The following is a 21,454-nucleotide window of genomic DNA, read 5'->3' as shown; positions in this document are numbered from 1 at the left end:
AAATTAAAAACAAATAAAACCAAGAAAACCAAGAAATAATTGTTACAAAGGAGTCATAGACTCTGCAATGAAGCTTAATCACAGGCTGGAGTAAGGGGTGGCCAAGCCTCACAATGTGGTAAATAAAAGCAGCTGCCCAGGTTTCCAGTGTCAGTAGTAGCAAGAACACAAAGCCAGAGGGCTCAGACTGGTGGAACAGAGGGGAGCTTAGTTTCCTTACTTTTGCAACCTGCAGAGGAGAGAGGAGCAGCCCTGAAAGGAGGAGAGACCCAAGCCTGGGGCTGTGGTTCGAGATTACTGTTAACTCAGACTTTGGAGAAAGAGCTGCTGTCAGACCTGGCCATTCAGAGGCGTTTAGGACATGAGGCTAAGCCCAGACTGTACTTCCAGGTCTAAGAGTTTGTTTGAACCAGATGCACTCTTTAATGTTGTGGTGTATGACTGACAAACTTGCAGTCAAGTGTATACACAACATGGAAAATATGTACGTGTGTTCAGCATGGAGCCTTTTAGATTCAGGATCTCTGCAAGAGCAGTAAAATCATTAAGGAATAGTCAGCTGCATGGCTTCACTGAATCATGTTTGGTATTTATCAGCTTACTACTGGCTTTCAGGACAGTCATATAGGCAGTTTTTAGTTTATAGATGCAGTAGCTGTTTGATTTATGTTTGGAACTAGATAGTTGTTTATATATGAACACACAGTTCATTGCTCTCAACAACGCAATTGCTTGCCAACTATCATTTAGTATCTCGGTACTGACCAATAGATTTGCCTATTATCAGATCAACCACTGATATAGGTTTGTGTACAAACTAGATATAAACACAAAATCACTTATCTGTCAACCATGTAAAATAGGGTTGTGCTGACTGTTGGCAGACAGCAGTAGATACACTGTCAAGTTAGGATGTTTTTTATGACCAGTGGAAGAAGCTGCCATCTGTACAAGGAGGAGGGGAGTGTCTCTGCTCACATCACCCTTATGAGGGGGTGACTTCTACATTAGTCTGACTAGGACTTTGTTCTAATTGATGACTATTTATATTCTTTCTTTTGAGGAGAGAGTTTTCAATTGGATCACTCGGTTCATCAGACTTATCTTTATCACTGTGATTATTATACCTAATGAAAAGGCATAGCAGGTGTGAGCGCTCTGGGATAGTGTAGAAGGCAGGACCTTAGTGCAGCTGCAGTGTTTGACCAACTTACAGTGATTAAAAACTATCTCATTGTATTGGTGTAAAAGACAGCATGAATTTGATGCCACAAAGTTAAGGTACTGATGCTTTAGAAGCCTAGATACACAAAATACTGGTAAGAAAAGGTGGGTGGGGAAAAGACATCCAACAGCTCTGGTCTAGGATTGTACACTGTGTTGTTCATGGAATTGCATTCATAAATGTGAATATAGGTATGTGAGGCTATGTTCGATTGAGTCTTTTTTAAAAATGATGGGTTATGAAAAAAAATCCTATCTCTGTTTGGATGTTAGAGCTTCCAAATGGTCAGGTGATGCAGAATATATTGCTTGTTTATTTGGTCATGCTAATAATCCTCCAGTCAAAGCCCATTTCACAAACATAAGTTACTTCTGTCTAAGATGCTGCAGATGTTTCTCTGCAACCTTTCCTTAATGACACTACCTGTATTAGGCTGTCTAATAACATTTTGTAAATGTTAACTAATACAAAAGTTCCAGAGCACATTTTAGCATTTCCGAACACAACATCAGGACCACTTTGGTGTCACTGGGGAAATGCTGATTATTTGTTTCAATAATAACTATGTTGATGCTAAGAACAAAATTAGGATAATATGGAAATATGCATGGGAATGGGATGAGTGTTGATGGAGGGAAATGTTTTAAAAGGGGGTATACCAGGATGGAACTATATTAAAATAAGCAGCAGTGTGTTACTTGCTCTGCTCTTACATTATTTTGTCTTATCACTTACCACTATCTGCTAAATAAATGACCAAACAGACCAGTTCAATCTGCTAAGTAACAGACTAAGTCTGCCTCAGTGCAGACACTCTTCAATTTTAAAAGAAACCTAATTGAGCAAAGACAAGTATGGCTGGCAAAAAAAAAAAAAAAAAAAAAAAAGGATATCGTAAGAGCTTTCATCCTTTTAACAACAGCAGTTGGGAAACTTAGAATATTACATTTCAACTGTATAAATTTACACCATCAACTGAAACAGCATTATGTACTGCTAGCTTACTAAAATAAAGCATACTATAAATCCCTATTTCAATTCGTAGTGTTTATAAAATCAAAATTGATCCTTTTACATAGGCATAGGCAGAAATACAAGTCAGAAAATGCATAAACACAGTATTCCCAAAAGGAGGCTTTTACAGGTCATATTTTTGGGGTAAACTGATTCTGAAGAAGTAGCAGCTACCCACAGTCAGCAGGTGAATCCCCTGTCCTACCCTACCACACAAACAAATATATCTACACATGAAGCCACTGTTCTGTCTAGAGGAAGGCTGTGTTCCATTTATTGCTGTAACCTTGTCTATTTTTCCTTTATTCATTCTTCCATGTTTGCTGCCTTCAAATGTCTCTAAAAATCAAACAAACCTCAAAACACTCTAAAAGTGTCTCTCAAGTGTCAGTCTTGTATATGTCTTCAGGATTAAGGGTAGCTCAGTACCCCGAATTCTTCATTGTTCGATTCATATTTGATGTATATATCCCGGTCCTGTGCTCCATCTACCTGCTGCACATTGCTTGACTTCTGCCACATTCTTTTCGAAAGGGGAATCATATGCTGCTCTGTTTCTCTACAGTGCTTTTCTACAATGGCCTGACCTAGAATCAAGGTTTCTGGATTGTATCAAAACACAATTAGAAATAAAAATATGAGGCAAGTATTTATGAAGTTCAAAATTAGATTTTTTTACATCACAGCACTTTCCTTCCAATGCTCTTTTGTTCCTCCCATTGTTCTCTTTCTGAACTCCTAAGAATGCCTTGTTTCAAAAATTAAATATAAGGTTCTCAAGGATACTATTCCATAGTAACTTATGTTGGAGACCACCTTAATAGTTTAAAGGGACAGGAGATAATGTTCAGTGTGGAGTGATTTCAGTTTCTGTGGAATTGCATACAGCCGTGTTCCTAGCACAAGCATGTCCCCACAATTTCTAATTGGACGTGAACACCATGGGTATAATAGTCTCAGATACATGGTTAATGTTATTCATTAATATACTAATTCTGTTTATTTTTATATATTCCAGTCATCCTACTCCTAACACTGCTAAAATGTTAGGGAGTTTCCAGGCACAGAGTCCAGGCTACAATGCCAGATACTGAATTGACATATTTAGTAACCACAGTGTTACAGATAAGAGTAAAGTCAAAAATAGCAGGTAAATAAAATCATGGCAAAAGGCAAACTAAAATATTCTTATAATATACATTAAGAATGATAAAAATAAAGGACTAGTTAGCATTTCAGCAAAAGATGAAAAAAAGATCAAATGGCACCCATGCCACGATCTACAAGTTGGATTTAGCCTGGGAACAACCTAAGAATGAAGCGAATGACAGATATAAATAGACTATGAGCTGTAGCACTCTGCTCCATTATGAGATAATTGGAAGAGATAGATAAGGGGGAAGTCTGAAGTGAACATCATGTACTAAAATTTTTATAAGGCATTTGAAAAGGTTCTCTGGAGATTGATACCGAAGGTAAAACATCCAATGCTCATATAAAGAAAAAAAGTAAACAACCCAAAAAGTAAAATAAACATGTTATGATATAACGTGAAGTGAGTACCTATCCTCACAGAAGACATTTTCTTTTAAGAATGTACCATAAAAAATACTATTATGGCTACAGAAACATACCATTTTTTCACATTTTTAATATAATAAATCAGCTTGAAAGTCAAAGAGGAAAAGAATCTACTGAACAGGAAGATAACAACTTGAAAAATAATATATTACAAAATCCTTTGTCATAAAGGAACATACAGATAGAACAGAGAGCCTTCTAATAGAATAAGCCAGATAACTTCTTTTTGAAGCAGAGGCTGGTTGCACCTATAAAGCAGAAGTAGGCTAAGCAAGGCAAAATTATTCTTTATTTGCCTTGAAACCAGACAAAAAGAGCACTATAATAACTAAAAGAAGTGAATAAATATTTTGCAAATTAGTTGCAACTGAAATCAACTATAAATTCAGGTACTTCACCTCTCTTTCTATGGTGTGAATATATTAATTGTTTAGGTAAAAATGTGTTCATCGACATTTATTAATCAGACTCTGACTTCTGTACATCTGGTCACAGAGAAGGTAAAAAGACCCATATACATTCTCTCCATATGCAGATATATATCCTGCTCCATTAAATGAGATTTTTGCAGTTGGTCTCACTACAGGCTAAGAATCCATCTTTATATCGTGTAAGGCAAGAGCAGATATAAGAACTTTAATTTGTGCTCACTTTTCAATCTTCATCTCTTTGTTAGAAGGAAATGAACCTATTTCAGTAACTTTCCAAGCTCAGGTTTCCTAATATTCTACTGCATTCACTCTGTTCTATGATTTTATTTTATACTGAAAATGGAGGGTATATATTTATAATAGGGAAAGAGAAAAATATAAACAGTTTCCAAGATTGTGTGATTTGGAAAATCAAAAGTTCTGAGGCCTTTAATCCTTTCCCCCCCCCCCCTTTCTAATAGCTCAAACTGCATGTATCCATCTTCTCCTCCTTGTACCTCTGTGACTGAACTGAAGGGTCTGAAATCTCATGGTTACAGTTGGAAGTTTGAGAAGTTACCTAAAAGACAATTCAAAGCTTAGGAATTCTGGTTTACCACCTCCATTGGAAGAGCAGAAAGACTATGGTTATTCTGCTGCCTATATTTTAAATATGCCAACATCTAATGTACTCATCTAATGATAAGTAGTAAGAGAGAACATGGCCTTCTCTTGCATGTCTTTGAGATCCTCATTCAAATCTCTGCTGTAGCCTGGGCTTCTCATATTTTCTGTGGTCACTTGCTTATTTCAGCACTCTACTTTTAAACTCTGAAACGTTACCACAAAAACTACAAACAGGTAAAAGTGATAAAATCATGCTTTCATACCTCAGAGTGCTGTGAAATATACATCATAATCATTAATGTGAATGAAACAGTCTCAGTTAAAATGATGGAGTGTAAAATGTCTCGTCTTCAAAATGGTCCAGATTCTTATCATCAGTAAAGCCATGGAATAATGGCTGGCTTGGGGAAATTTGATGAGAAAGCTGTAGCCAATTCAGTCTAGACTCAGAGGTTAAATAAATTAGTCTACCTGGAGGTTTTGGGTTTGTTTTTCTCAGAATCTTTTTTTTTTTGTTCATTGTTTTCAACTCTGCACAGTTGAAAAGAAAATTAATATGGTTTATCAATAGAATAACTCTATTCCAGTTGACTGCGTTGAACTATTTCTCCACTGGAAATGTAAAAGTATATCTCAAATATATTCAAATATACTGTTAAATAGCATTCCTACTCTATTTGTGGAGTCTCTTTATGTCAGTATTTCAGCATTTATCCAGCAATCCAACTTATGCTACCATATAATGGGTGAGATGATCAAATACCAAAGGGATATTTTCTATACCACTCTGGCTTTTCTCTATCATACCTTTAAAAGTCACCAGACTTTCAATGAATTTACTGAATTAACTTTAAACACATATGACTACAATTATTTTATTCTGAATATCAACTTGACATATGATTTTTTTATGCTTATCTTTGTAACATCTTGTCAAATTCTCACTCAGACTTCAGAGTAAATTTTAGATCTTCTGTATATGACTAGAGAACGATGTAGTAATTTATGAGAACTTTCCTTGTAAGGTTAATGAGATCAAAACTTCCTCTTAGCCACCTACTCTAATGCTAGCTTATCTCTGATAAATTACATTTTGATATAAAGCTTTACACAAAAAAAAAAAAATGTTTCAGTTCATTATTTGGCACTGTAAACTTGAGCCTGGGGCACTTTCCAAAATAAAATAAATGAAATTAAAAGAAATACTGGACATGCTTTGGTTCATAATTTAACTAAATTTCCCAGACTCCTGATACTCCATATTAGCCAGTTTACATTCTCTTAGAAAAGGGCAAGAGTACTTGAAATGGAACCTGGTGCTAAGATTTTCAAGAAAATCAAGTGCAGTGATATGCAGTTATCATTTTTGCATCTGCTTTTTGTCTAACAGTGGACTTGTAGAGAAGTTGTATTTACAGAAACACCCGAAGCATCTCTGTCCTTAAAATAACGAATAACAAAAAATGAATATATTATTTTCAGTATTTGGACTGATACTGTGAACTTCTCAATCTTCTAGAATATTTTCAGATTGTCAAACACTGGTCACTAAGATGTCACCTGAAATACTCTAACAGTGAACTAACAGTATGCATTGGTAGTACTGCCATTTAAAATACATAGAATAACGGGTTTGCTGGCATAACGGTCCAGGAACCTCAATACAGAGTAGCACAGAATGGGGAACAGTCATTATTAGTTGTACAATACATAAAGCCCAACTTTGTAGGGGATGAAAATGTAGACATACATGTTATTTATCAAACTGAGACTTAAAATGGAATAGCTATTATTTCACATTTAATAATGAAAAAATCAGCATATGAATTTACAGGAAATTTGTTTAGATTGTGCTTATATTTTACCTATTATGCCTATACTTATTACAGAGATAAAGGGAATTGAAGCTAGCTTTGAATTTTCCACATATTTGAAAATCTCTGCAGTTATATCTGCTGCCTTAATAAGTTACATTGCAACAAGGTGCAATAAATTAAGTTACTCATAAGTCTTGACACTGTATTGCCTGCTATGCTTTCTCTTCAAAGGAAAATAACCTCTTCTACTCGGTTTAAGACCCATAAACATTCCCATTGAAATAAAGAGGACCACTCTTTAGAAGGAGGTGATATTCAATGTGAAAAGATGAAAATCTCTCTGCAAGTTACTTAAAAAAAAGTTGTGGCTCATGTGCACGTGTGTCCCAATCCTCTAGAACTGTCAGAACACTTTTTGGCTGACTTTCTTCATGTAGGTTTAGTGGTTTTACAGTATTTTGATGACTGCTTAATGACACACAGCAGATACAACCCAGGCCAAAACAATAATGTACAATACTGATGTAGTATTCTACAGTCTTGCTGCACAAATCAGAATTTGTACAAATCCACTTTAGGTGGTATGGCAATCTCAGGAAAAAACATTGGCTTGCACAATATAGTTTCAACTACAAATCTGTTGGAGGTGAAGGAGTAATTAGAAGAGAGCAGCATGGCAAATAAGGAACAGAGCTGGTATTTGTTTTGGGTTTTTCCATTTGTGCTGATTTCTAAGGAACAATGCCTTTTACATGTTATAACTACATTAGGTTTTGCAACAGGGGATTAATGCTGAAATTTCTTTTTTTCCTAAAATCAAAATTGATATAGAACTTCTTGCATTGTGAATCTTTACTTGATCAGAGAAGGAGAAAGGTACCTGAAAAAGTTTTTCAGGTTTGTAGAGATTAGAATTCCAATTAAAAGCAAGCTTTATGCTAATTCTTATCAAACCATTACTCGGTATAATAATTTAGCCTTTCTTCAGTTTCTTTTGAGGGAAGGATTAAAACAGCCTTGTCAGAGTTACTGAAAGTCATTATGGAATTTACTGATGAAATAGTGTAGCAAATGAGCATAGTGCTTTTTATCTACAATAAGTATCTCTCTAATTCTGGTTTTCCCTCACCTTCATATTACTCTATTTGTGAGGAAAAACACCCACAACAATATACAATGAAGTTTAGTTTTTATCACTCTTTTTTTATTCTAGTCATAGCCAGCAGTATTCCCAAAGGAGAAATATCACTAGTTAATAATAGCACACTTAAAGGTAATGATACTACATTTACTATTTTTAGAATTTTTAGTGACTAAAAATATTATGCCATTATCTTTTGGATTGTATTCCAAAAATACGTACTGATCATTGTCACAAAACATGCTAAAGCATGGAGTGACATTACATCAGACAATTTAAAATAAATTTTTCTTGTGCATTTATTTCTTCTGCAAGCTACATTCCTTTTTCTACTGATAGAAGTAATATTAAATTAGTTAGGAAGCAAGAATATGACATCCCAACCAATAAATTAAATTAGTTTAAAAGTCTAACTTTTTGTCTTTTTTCTTTTACTGCACTCTGCTCAATTCCCCAACTATCTACAGCTTTACTTAGATTAACAATATTTGTTTATTACAGGGCAAGAAATTATAGGAACCATGCCCAATCTTAAAGGAAAAAAGTAGTCAAAAGTCAAATTAAATTTGTCAGGAACTTCCCACAGATACCTTAACAGGCCTAGAAAGAACATATCTGAGATTACATATATAGCTGAAGTGTTAAAAAGTGAAAAAGAAAAAAAATGATACTGCATATGCTTTTTACACATGCCCAGGATCAGGGTAACTTTATAAAAAGGAGTGTCTTTTTAAAGTTACTTGTTCAGACAGTCCACACTTGCAGTCTGGAAACACTTAGACAATACCCCAAAAGCTGCCATTAGAATGCCAACAACTCTGGGAAGTAACATAAAGCTGAATATCAGATTATAACAATTTCCCTGAAATTACAGGAGCTGTACACGCTTTCAGTCTCCCACAATCACGTGTTTAGCAGTTACACAAAAGGCGAGTATTTAACTGATAAATACAAAGAGAAGCATTTAGGCAGAGACTCAGAAAAAGACATAAAACAAAAGCCCAATACTTGAGAGTAGGTGTCTCGCCTGACGCTTCCCCCAGAGGAAACGCTGGAGACTCCATTTACTCTACCAAATCAACAGAGGAGTGTTGATGACATTTCCTGCTGATGACTCCTTCCAAAAGAATTGCACCTTGATACATATCTGTCTTCATTCTCTAGTATTTAAAGCCGCTTTGGCTCCAGTGTTGACATCCAGATGGAGGATAAAATATGTAGGATTTCTGAGGTAATACTTACAGCTTAACATATGTATTATATAGTGCAATATATCTAAACGGTGCTGTGGAATTGATTTCTTCCTTTCAAATGCATCTTGATGCACAGCATCAACCACAGTATATGATTATTGTTTTACATGAAAAAGAATTACAAAATTTTAATACTAATTCTAAATGTCTCATTAAGGAGTGGCAGTGATTCAGGAACATTGAACACATAATTGAACAAGTGTTTTAAAAGTCATTATTATCTCTAAAATGTCACCTGTCTGATACTGTTCTCTCCATAGCTAACAGGGTACATATAATTACTGACTTCATATAAATCTCAGTCTCCTTACTCAGAGTGAGCTATTACACTTCCTGATTAATCATAAGGCATGGTTTTAATTATCTGTTCATTAGAGTAAGAAAAATTTAAAATATCAAGTTTCACAATATTTTAAAAGTTTAATTCTATCATCTTTATTCATATTAAATAACACTTAGTACTCCCTGAAGTAAAATGCTGCTCATAGTCATATGGCTGGTAGAATAGTTTGCCCAGTATTTAATTTTCTGGAATCATAACTTCAAATTTTCAAAATGTGTCCTGTGTATATTTGGAAAATCATTTAACAGGTACCTTTAGAAAACTGGCCTAGTCAATGTAAACACTACTTTTTCCTCTTAAATAGGACTTCCCAGATGAGTGCAGAAATTTCAGGGTTTGCTGGCTTTTGTGAGAGTCAGGTTATTTAAGATCTCTTTATGTAACTGTACTGGTGAGGTGGGTTTAGCACCAGTATTGTTCTGCCATCCTGTTTTTAAGTCTTATATAGATCTTAATGCTGATCACATTTAGGTGGAATATATGGATACAACAAGGAGATATCTGTGTTTATGGACTGCACTGGCTGTACTGATGTCAGGAGGTCTGATAAGCAATTGTCAGACGTCTAGGGTGATAGAAATACTACTGTGCCTTCTTCTAGCTTTTCCTTCTCTCCATATGGCCATTTCTATTACTGTAAAGTAGCTCTGCCACCTTAGAAAGGAAAAACAGTTCTAAATGCTCAGTTCACCTTAGCCTGAAGTTAAGTAGCAGCAGGTTGCTACAGTACTCGACATTCCCTTCATCTCTGCCTTGGAAGAAGACATTCACCTCATAATTTTGATAATGGTGATCTTCTAACAGCTCATTTTTATCTGAAATTAAGAGCAAAACTTGAGGTCTTGCACAATGGTCTCAGACTAGCTCAAGGTATATTCCAGAAGATGGCCTTTTAGAGGCTCCTGAAAGTTTCCTCTCTCTTACACCCTCAGAGATACTTCCTCTATACTCTGAAACATTTCGAGTAGCCAGCCTCGTTCTTCCTACCACACACAGCGCTCTGCCAACACCACACTAGAATCCCAACATTCTAAATCACCAGCAAGTCACAAACAGTAACTGCCACAATTAATTGTATTAAATGGATTCATAATGTCAGTACAAATTTAACTTACTTTGTTGGGGTTTTTTGCTGGACTCGGACTGTGTTCACAGATGTGAACTGACAAAAAATAGGAAAAATGGGAAGCAAAAACTAATCAAGACTTTAAAATTAATTCAGTGCATTTGGAATGTTGTTTGTATCATTTTAGCTAAATTGTAATTTTCATGCAATCTGCGGTCGGTCTCAGTACAAAAATAAATGATCATGTGGGTCACTGAATACAGTTTGTAAATGAATTCCTCAGTGTCAATGAGATACATGGCATCTGGAACGACTCTTGTGAGATAAGCTTCATTTTTATGATACTCTTAGGTGGGTGAAAAATCTACTTAGATTTTGATAGTCTTGACTAATCAACATTTGCACATTACAGAATAGTTTGTTCCACTTTTTGTGTTTGTATTTGAATTACTACTGAGAAAACAAAACAGTAGTTAAAAACTGGACAATATCTACAATAATGCCTTTCCAAAAGATATTTGTTTAACTGATTAAACCCCTCTGAACAATGAACAAATGCTAGATTGTTGTACACAGTGAAAATATAGCTTACTCGCTTTTCCAAAGGGTACATTCAGCTAAATATAGAGCTTAGCCTTTAGTCCCTCTGTTATAGCTGTCTGTGCTCAATGGTGAGAACCACAAGGCCATAGTGATAAGTGACCAGTGCCCTTAGCTTCTTTTGAATTTGGTGTGAAGATGAGAAACTAAATCCCCTTCCAGGGTCAGGGAATGTTGTGTATTAGCAGGTGTTATTCATAAGGAACAAATATAACCTCAGGTTTCCATTTGCAGTGCGGCTTGTTGGTTTTTTTTCCCATCTGTATTTAAGATTTGGTTTGGTAACACTGGTTTTGTCTGTGCTGCAGTTTTCTTGAGTCTCAAAAGGAAGAGAAAACAAAGTGAGAAAAACATAAAATCTCTAGAAGCTTTTGGTCATTTAGAACAATAGAAGAGTGAGGCTATTTCATAATGTTTACTTCTTATTGAATATCACTATGTTCAATCACTATACTGTGAAGGAACTCTGTAACTTTAGGCTACAAATACAGTAAATGCTTTTAACTTTAACATCATAAAAAACTAAAGGGCAAACTCTTTTCTGTGCCAACAGTCAAAGGGGTTTGACTCAGAGTACAGAATCTAGGAGGCAGGGCTGGACTTTGCTGGCAGAGCTAATCCATAGTGAGGACTGTTGCTCAAATTGTGTCAGTGCCCCTGCCAGGTGTATGATTCTTGTGCTCCCTGTTAGTTATTAATGGCTAAAGGTAGCAGGAGACTTGTAAGACCCAGGCAGAGGGATGGGCAAAGCTTTGTCCTTTTTGCTAGCTCAGTAGACAACTTCCACTGCTTCTAACCTAATGCCTGCCTTCCACATCTTCCATAGCTTGGTATTTGGCAAGTCAGGCACGAAGATGTCAGACTTAGCAACCTGCTTTCCACCACAGAAGTACAGCACTTCCCAACAGATATCTCTGTAAGTGGAGGCAGGATTTGTCCCTCGAGATACTTCTGAGTAAATAATAATATCACTGTTTTTATCTGTGAGTATAAACACTGGGTTTTGTCTCCTAATGACTGTTTCTGTTTTATTGCTACTTCCCACCAGGAAGTTGACTGCTAACATAATTAGCAGATGATTGCATGGGGGAGGCTGAAATTTTTAACAGCTGTTTTAAGGCATTCTGTACCAAATCTGTGCTGCAGAACATTTACAACTTTTGAATGACGTTCTCTCCAATGACAGATTATGGGACCATGGAGTGCAGGCCTCCAGGAAGGACTTAACTTGCTCATTTACTTGAAAAAAAAATGAAGAATCCACTTTTAAAGAATTTAGTGGATTAGTATAAGCATTTGGCCATACTGTAAGCATCAGAATTCAGTACTAAAGATCACCTTTAATTGTGAAGTCTAGAAACTGAATGTATAGTGCTGGAATGGTTGGCAGATTTATTTTACAACTTCACTCTTTTTACAAAAGAAAGTACAGACATTTCTCATGCTCCAAGTGATCTATTTCCTTTTTACAGGATAAAAGGGAGACAATATGAATCAATGTTATCATTTATCATAGAAGTGTCATTCTGAGAGTAACATATAGTGCAGCATAGAGTTTACTACTATAAAATAAATAGTCATAATCACTGACTGTGATAGAACAATAATAAAAAAATTAAGAGAGAAACCATTTGGGAAAGAACTGCTTCAGTTTCCCATGGGGTATTATAGTGTCTGCCAGATGTACAGTAGTATGTGTCAAGTTGTAGATGGAAAAATAAGTGCTTTGGCAATAAATGTATAATTAAGTAATGATTGAAGTACCAAGCATGTTTACAAACTGTGCATCATTTTGTCCCAGAGGAGGAAGACTACTTGGTTTCTGGGAGTTTTTAAGATGACGTTATTAAACTCTTTCTGCCATATAAAACTTTTGTTGGGGCATGCCACCACAGTCTTCCTTGGACAGATCCATTTATACCAGCAGTGAAACATTACTCTTCTCTTTGCATGTCCTTCCCTAATTCCAGTGTGTGCTAGTTTAAGTGGAATATAGAAGCAATGTATTTTTGCCTCCATTTTTGCTGCGAGAATGATGGTAAAACAGAAATTTACATGAAGCTGATGGAACTGCCTTCTACAAAACATTGCTTCCTCTTCCTTCCACACAAGTGAGTTGATTCCCCCTTTTATCTATAATAGGGATCAAATCTTAAGATAAATTTAGAAGGAAGGTGAGTATGGAGATATATTAACAGTTTACTTATGTGGGATGGTACTTAAACCTCCCACAAGAGTGTAAACTCAGGCCTCTTGGTGTGGAGATGCAGCACTTTTACAAATGCCAATATTTTTCTGGAATCGTTTTTTTAAGGAGTGAGAAATGGCTTGGCCTGTACATGCAGCAATTCCCTTCAGGGTTTAGGGCAACTCAAACTTTTTAACTATTACTGTGCAGAGTCTCATTGCAGATACAAAAGCCCTTGTTCTCTTAGTGAAAGAGACTTGTTAAGATCTTGAACAATTAAAAAAGAAAAAAAAAAAAACACAAGCTTTTACAATAGAATTTAAGCTTCTTGATCACTTAACGTATTTTGAAAATTTACTTACAAGGAGAAATCAAGATAAATTTGACAATATCTGCTCAAGCCCTTTTATTTCTGGCCTCTGTTAAATGAAAGAATTCATAAAAGTTAATGTTTTTAAAATGAGAAGGCCAATTTGACTAAAGTATTTTTGAAGGAAAGAGGAGGATAATTTTGAAGAAACCATAACAGAATTTTCTTTTGAGGAAATTATGATAGAATTTTTATACAAGTTGAATCTAGACTCAGTTATTTTAAATCACTTGAATGAGAAATGTGTGGGCTTTTTATCCCCTTTTAGTTCAACAGTCTCAGGTGATTTCCAAAAGGAAGGGCAAAGGGAGGGCTTTACTCACTAATTCACAGTGTGACAAATGACTGTTAAAGTGCCTTCTGAGATTTACAGTCGGGAATTGTTCCTTGAGAGTCACTAGTCAATATGACAGCCAGCAGTGTACAATTGTCCAAGTGATGTGTGGAGGTGTGCTATTATCTGAATCTCTTTCCTTTCCAGATAGGTGGTAATGTTCATTTATGCAGTAAGCACACCAGAATGGAAAGCTGATTTTAATTTAATCCTATAAGTACTCAGTGTAAGAACAGTTCTTGCACAAAGGTAAAATTTAGCTCTATAGTTTTATAATTAAAGTATATACTGTAGCAAAATGACTCAAATTTTCATCTCAATACAGGAGCAGGATTTGAAATGTATTTCCAGTTCCAGTTAATGTTCTTGTTACATACTTACAGAATAGAAAAAACATTACAGACTTGGAAAATGTAAATTTTTGTTCCATGACTGAAATTGTAAACATATCTTGCAACAGCATATAGAAAAGTTATGAAATCTGACGCTTTGAAGGTGGGGGTTGGACTACCCACAACTTATCTGCTTGTGTTGTTTCCTTGGACACCCAAGCTACCAAACCATTCCTAGGCACTGCACAGTTCAAGACATTTTTGGCTGCTGGCTCTGGCCAGAGCACGCAAAGAAAAATTTGAACAGTTCACTAGAATAAGCAGTCATGCTTCAATGGTGGAAAACATTCCTGGCTTGCTAGAATTCACTAAAACAAATGCAATTTTTATGTCTTTAGAAGCTTCTAAAGAAAAGATTAAACGTCTGTACATAAATGATTTAATAAATGTGAGGTAAATTGCATTCTGCAAGATACTAAAGACCTTACTAAAAAAGGCAGTGATACGGACAGCATGTAAATGCTTTTTTAACTTACAATACTTTCTTTACACCTGTAATGTCCTGTGGTTTGGCTATTTTGACACACCTTAACTATATATGTATGTAAAAACTTCTTCATTGTATCTTTCCAAAACTTACATGGGCACCTAAGACAAACATCCTCTTTTCTCCCCTCCTCTGAAGCAAATTATTTACCAGCTTTGAACATGTCACAGCTTCACCAGGTAGGATATTTTCTAATTTTGTGTTGCTATTTAACACAGCTGGTAAGACTAAGGACTGGTGAACAGGTGTTTATGAAACATTTCATTACATAGTTTACTGTTACAATCACAAGTTAACAAAACCTGACTGAATTAACAGGTGAAAAACTTGTGTTAATCACTGAGTTCCCACTTTTTTTTCTGCTCCCTTCCCCAGCAGCCAAATTGAAAGAAAAATTTCATTATGATGTCACGAAACAACTCGGAATATACAGCAAATCTAAACAGTCTGTTTCATTTTCAGATACTTTCAATAATGAAAGAAAAATGTAAGATTCACAAAGGGACATTAGCGATATTTACAAAACTAGTGAAAAAGTTAATGACTCAATCTTTTTACTCTCAGTCCAGTGACTGGGATAGTTATATAGCCAGAAGAAACCTGATACATTCCCCTACTTGCCACAGAATTCACCCACTTGACACACACACATGCTCTAGCTGGGCTGATTTTTTACAAGCTGTCCTGTAGAAGTGTTTTCTATATAAAATGTATGTAGTGTAAGCATCCAGCTTCATCTCCAGAGTTTTCAAAGGGAACCAGGTCTTTTGAAAAATCTAGCCTTTCAAAGATCAAAACTGGTTTTAACATCCTTTTATTTTCAGGAAAAATCACTCAGCAAATTCAAGAATGCCAATAAATTATTCAAAGTAGTTTTCTTACTGAAGTAAATCATTTGCCAAAGATTCACCATGTTCTTCTGCACACAGCAACTTCTTTTATGAAAAATAATATACAATCCAATTTGGCGGTTTGTGGAATATGACAGCCCAGAACCCATCTGTTACTGAAGCCAACTGCAAGGCTGGTTATGAATCTAAGCTATGAAAGCAGAATTTTTTTTCGGGGGGGGGGGGAGGAACAGAAATGCAAAAGCAGTGAGATGGATGTTACTGTATTGGAGAAATATAGGTAAGAATTGGACCATGAGCTAGACACCAAAAAAAGAAAAGCCTTAGTGAGGCTCCTCTGTAGGAGAAGTCCTCAAGAAAAAGAAAATTATAATTAGAAATCTGTATCCAAACAGATACAGATCTAAGAACAGAATTCTTGAATGAGAGCCCTGTTGCATTCAGCTGAGGATTTTAGCACATGTGCATTTTATAAATGAACAGGAACATTTGAAAGAAATAGCTGATTAAACTCTCCTCCTAAAGAAACATGACCAGTAGGGTTTCAAAACTGAACTATGATTATGTCAGAAATAGATCTTTCAGCATAAAGAAGAGAGGTCTTGTCAATCATATTTATTATTAAATACTATCATATGACATATAAGGTGAACTATGCTGTGATTTGGTGACACAGAATCCTGGGTGGTTTGTGGCATAATTCCATCTCCTCTCCACTTTGAAGAATCAACAAGCATCTGAAAACACAGTGGTGGACCATATGCCTCCCAGTCAGGATAAAGCAAGCATCTTTCCGGGAAGGGCAGAATGGAAGAAGAAAAGAGAGACTTCAAGGATGAACAGACTGGGAAGATCAAAAAGGGAATGGGACTACAACAGAAGACACAGAATTCAGCTGGTAACAGACCTGAAGTTCATAGACCACACAGATGGAAAACCCTTAATATAAATCAGACTGACAAAGCTGAGAGCAAGTGGAACTAAGAAGTTGCAGTGAAGTGGAAATAGGCACAAAATAATAATAGGCTCAGCCAAGGGCCCATAGCTAAAATGAACTGTCTTGATCATTGGCCATTGTGCAGCCATACTATAACTACTTCAGCTGTATTTCAGTATTTAGACATTCCATTCATAGTTAATGACCATTCACCTGAAGGGGTTACCTTTGGCAATATCTTGTATTCTGTTCTATTTAGTGTATAATATAAATACGTGCTTCACCAACACCAAACACAAACCAATTACATAAGAGTGCAAAGAAAAGACAATAAAGTAAAAAAATTAAGATATATTTTTATACCACTAACCCTTACAAACTAATAGGCAGCTGATGTCAGGTTCCCCATAAGTCTCTAGTCTTTCTCATTCAGTATTTCCTGAAAGTATGTCCAATTTGACAATATTTCTATGCAGAACACGTATGCTTTTCCCATAATGGATAGTAGCAATATACCAGGAATGGATGAATATTTCAGTACTGCATGTAATATCCTCCAGTTCAGAAAAGTAAGAATCCAGACAGGGCCCTTTTGTGAGACAAACAAAAGATAACACTCAAGATTTTTTTGAGAATGGACCTTGTTCAATTACTGGAAAGCTAGTATCAAGAAAGACTGCTATGGTAACTTGCAGAGCTAGGGGAGAGAGTGCTGCTACCACAGCCTCTTGGAAAGCCCAGTCTTGCTTGTATTGTAGGGAAACCACTGCCTTCCTACCACAATGCAGCTGTGCCCAGCCTCAGCACAGGACAATGCATAAAGATCTAGAAAGGCATTTATATTTTTGTATTTCAGATGTGCCAGAGATCTTTCTTGTAATGCTTGTTGGAATATTAATGAAGTACTTAAAAGTAATTATTAATTTTCCACTAGTCTTTTGTTGAACTTTTCAGATGGTAACCATGTTCTGTAACTGTTACGCTATAATTCTGGTATCAATATTTTTTAAGGATTGTTTATTTTCATTTTGTTAAGTGCACATAGACTTGAAATAGACATTTCTATAGCTAAATGGATGGTATGGGTTGTGCAGTTGCTCATATGCAATTTCCTGTTTGAGACCAGACCATGCTTCTTTCATAGAAGATAACTTTTATATAAAGTTCAAGTCAAACAACTGGCATCAGGGAAGTGCTTGACAGAAGTTTAAACTAGAGCTGGAAAAAGTGTTTAGACCAGAGTGGTCCAAAAAGGTATACCAAGAATATTTTGTTAATTTTAGCCATCAAAACTCAAATAAATAAAGTTGTAGAATAAGAAAGGTGGTGGGTTTTTTTCCTATTCCAGTAGAAAATAAAATGCAGGTATAAGATGCTAAGATCTACACTTTCTAAACTCTCAAAGAATACTATGATCAGAAGTAATGAATATAGAATATACACATAGTTTAATTTTTTTTAACAGTAACCCCTGCTTTAATAAACATGCTCCTTAACTGTCCATTATGTAGTTATAATGCTGTCATTTCCAACCAACAGCATTCAGTTTTTGTGACTATATTAAGATGTCATTCACCATTTCATAACTGTCTGAATAAACATCATTTGTTTAATTGCTTCAATGCATAGAATATTCTCCTAAACAAAAGTAGTAATTAGTTATATATCTGCATGATCTTGCAATTATCAATCAATAAGAATCCATCTTTCTTTAGGGAAGTAGGTAAAATCTAAACGATGTAGACCAGCATTAAAAATCAAAGTTTCTCACTGCCACGTTAAAGACATATTCTGACAATGTAAATATACTGAATTAAAATCGATCCAATATGTTGTTACATTTTGCTCCTCTGTCATTTGACCACAAAAAATTGTCACTACAAAGTGGGTATGACACAAAATTTTTCAAGTGTAATGGTCTATTGACACAAGAGGTTGTATGGTCAGAGTGGCACGATGCTGTTGGTGTGCACAAACACTGTTCATTTAGCATTTTGAAATTCGACACACGTTCCTGGTTTGCTTGTTTGTTTTAATATAAGGAGTTATTTTATTTTTAAAGACACTATTTCATGTGAGACAAACAAATACCTTTTTAGAGTGGTGTGTAATTAAAGATGCTGACAGTCCTTGAAATAATTCATAAAGAAATAAAATAATGGTAGTTACATCCAAGCCGAGGATCCCAGCATGAAAAGAAACTGCACGTAAAGAAGCCTAGATATTGGACAGTAAAAACATCTAGTGACACCTGCAATTAGCCTTTCGGCAAACGGGAAAAGCATGTTTTGTTTGGGACTTTCCCTCAGTGAATGTTACCATACGGATACAGGACCGTACCTGTCCTTCTCCTCCTCCTCCCGTACCGTAGGGCAGGGAAAGGTTCTGTCCTTGCTCAGCAGCGGGGGTGCCCCGGAGGGTGCGGGATGCCCCGCGCCCTGCTCAGCGGCGCCGGCCCGACTCGCCTCCCGGCTGCGGGCGGGGCGCGGCTCCGCAGCCCCTCGGCGGCCCCCGCACCCCTTTCCCAGGAAAGTTTCCCAGCGGGGCTGCGCTCCCGCGCCCTCCCGGAGCGCTGCCCGGCCGCCGCGGACCCCGCGCTCACCTGTCGTCGCTCTGCCAGCCCTGGTCGCCCAGCAGCAAGTCCCGAAAGCGGTAGCGCGGGGGCAGCGGGGGCACCTCGCTGTCCAGGTCCACCATCCTGCCCGGGAGGGAAGGGACGGAGGCAGGACCCCCGGCGGCCGGAGGAGCGGCGGGCACCCGCCCAGGCGGGTGCGGGCAGAGCCCGGCGCGGCGGGAGCGGCGCGGGGCGGGCGGTCCCCGCGGCGAGCGCGCACAAAGGCGGCGGGAGGGCTCTCCCCGCTGTCCCCGGCGGCTCGGGGGGAGCCTCACGGCCCCCGGGAGCGAAGTCCCGCCCCGGGGGAACGCGGGCGGTGGCCTCGGCGGCGGCGCGACCGCCCACCCACCCACCCAGCCAGGCAGCGAGCGCGCCGCCGCGGCGACAACAAAGGGCTGTGCCACCGCCAGGCGCACGGGACCGTGCCGGGCGGCACTTGGCTGGGGAAGCCGCCTCGCCCCCCGAGCTGCCTCCTTTTCTATCACCTGGGGCTTCCTCGGGGGCACTTTTCTGCAGGCCCCGAAATTGGAAAAAATGGGGTGTTTTACCTTGGGTAGCCTTAGGTGACCTGTGCACAGCCCCCCGTGTTCCTGCTGGTGGCTCATCTGAGCACAGCTGGGTCTGTCTCTTGCTCACCTTTAATCGGGCACACCTGGTTAGTGCCAACTCTTCTGGAATCCCGGTGCAGTGTAGGAAGCGTTCGGTCAAGTTCTGCATTCAGTCAGTTGGGGGTTGTTGTACAGAACAGGTGGCACAGGCCCTGTATGAAAACACAGGGAAGTTGAATGATTCCTATGATTGAGATTTGTGGGCAATACCTAAAAGTGGGAGATGCTCTAGAAAGTATTGTAATTCCGTACATGACTGATGAAGCACATAATGCCAATATGATTTGATTGATAGTGAATTATCACAGACAGCGAATAATGCTTTTAGATCTGGCCTTAAAGATCTGCTTTTATCTAGACTAACTGTCACAGTAATCATCTAATGCCCCACTTCTAGTAAACATAAACATTACTACATTTTTTGCAGCCTGTTTTGATTTGCTTTCCCAGATTAGGTCTTCACCTAAACTCTTCAGTTGTAGCATTCCTTTCCTAGAATGAAATAATTCAGACACTTAACATCATGTAGTTTTTTAGATTCAGATTTTGCTGCATCAGGGGCTAAGTGATAAACAAGAATTTATTTCCTAAATGTGGTTTAAATACCGCATATTAAATAAGGGGCACACATGGATTGAAGAGTAAGCCTTCTATTTTCTGTTCAGTTGGATTTCTGTGTAGAAGGTAAAGCTAGTTAAAAGTTGATGTGGCACATACAGTATCAGCTTAAGTATGCCAGCCTGGAGTGTATCACATTGTTATGTACCCTGCTGAGAATCCAGCTCTGAGCTTCCTGCTGGGAGGCAAAGATTTCTGTAGGTTACCAACAGGTAGTCCGATCCAGGACTCGGATTATCACTGCTGTTGGTACAGTCAATGCATCTTCCCTTGCTTCTTTAGCACAGAGCTCTTGAGCATAACTTCTGTGATTGCTGTTTCTTTACAGAGCTGCAGTGTAGTGTCCCAGGTCCTGTAAAACGCTGGGATCAGTGGAGTATGATGCTTACCCTTTTTCACAGCTTGCTGCATTCTGCATTTACAATGTGCTTCTCAGAAAGGCTTGTTTAAATGAAGCAAAACAGATGCACATGTGTGGCAAGAGTTCAAAGGTAACTTGCTCTTTGCTTTGGCTGATATGGTAAATAAATAAAATAGTGAATTATCTTGCTGGCACATTTTTGCCAGTTTTACCATGCTGTGTTCTGGGGTCAGAGCTCTGTAAAAGTCTAATTAAAATTTAAAAAGTCCAATGTTTCTTCTTTAGAATATTTGTTATGTGCTGTCCATTTTTTTCTTTCATTCTTAGCTGCTTCTCCACTTGAATAGGCTATCTCTTGTAAGAAAGCATTATATCCTCTCTCTGCCTGGGTGTTTTTTAACCTTGACAAAATTCAAGGTGGGGTGAAGCCTGTATATTATAACGCTTTGCTATAAAAGCAAAGTAGTTAGGCTACTGTAGTCCTTTTCTGAAGTCTACGAACCACAGATCATTTGGGAAATTAATGGTGTTTCTACTGTATCTTCTAGGAGCCTCATTAAATTTTCCACCTGAATTGATTAATTTAACATGTGTTTTCAAACTTGAGGAGCTAAGTA

General features: G+C 37.5%; 1 protein-coding gene across 8 annotated transcripts in view; it reads right to left on the bottom strand.

Moving 5' to 3' along the window:
* Positions 1-19,389, bottom strand: part of KCNT2 (potassium sodium-activated channel subfamily T member 2) — a 120,338-nt gene extending 100,949 nt beyond the window's left edge. For 5 of the 8 annotated variants that reach the window (XR_004358567.1, XM_032696526.1, XM_032696531.1 and 2 more), the window contains exon 1: positions 19,239-19,389. Coding sequence is in view for 7 of the 8 variants with exons in the window: in XM_032696526.1 (XP_032552417.1) it covers positions 19,239-19,333 (95 nt within the window). In the remaining variant the exon portion in view is untranslated. The remainder of the gene's footprint in view (positions 1-19,238) is intronic. The other 3 variants (XM_032696527.1, XM_032696529.1, XM_032696532.1) reach the window with 1 other exon arrangement.
* Positions 19,390-21,454: the final 2,065 nt, after the last annotated feature.

This window comes from Chiroxiphia lanceolata, chromosome 9 (assembly GCF_009829145.1).
Source record: "Chiroxiphia lanceolata isolate bChiLan1 chromosome 9, bChiLan1.pri, whole genome shotgun sequence".
Classification (NCBI taxonomy): Eukaryota; Metazoa; Chordata; class Aves; order Passeriformes; family Pipridae; genus Chiroxiphia; species Chiroxiphia lanceolata.
This window is presented reverse-complemented; position numbering and strand designations above follow the sequence as displayed.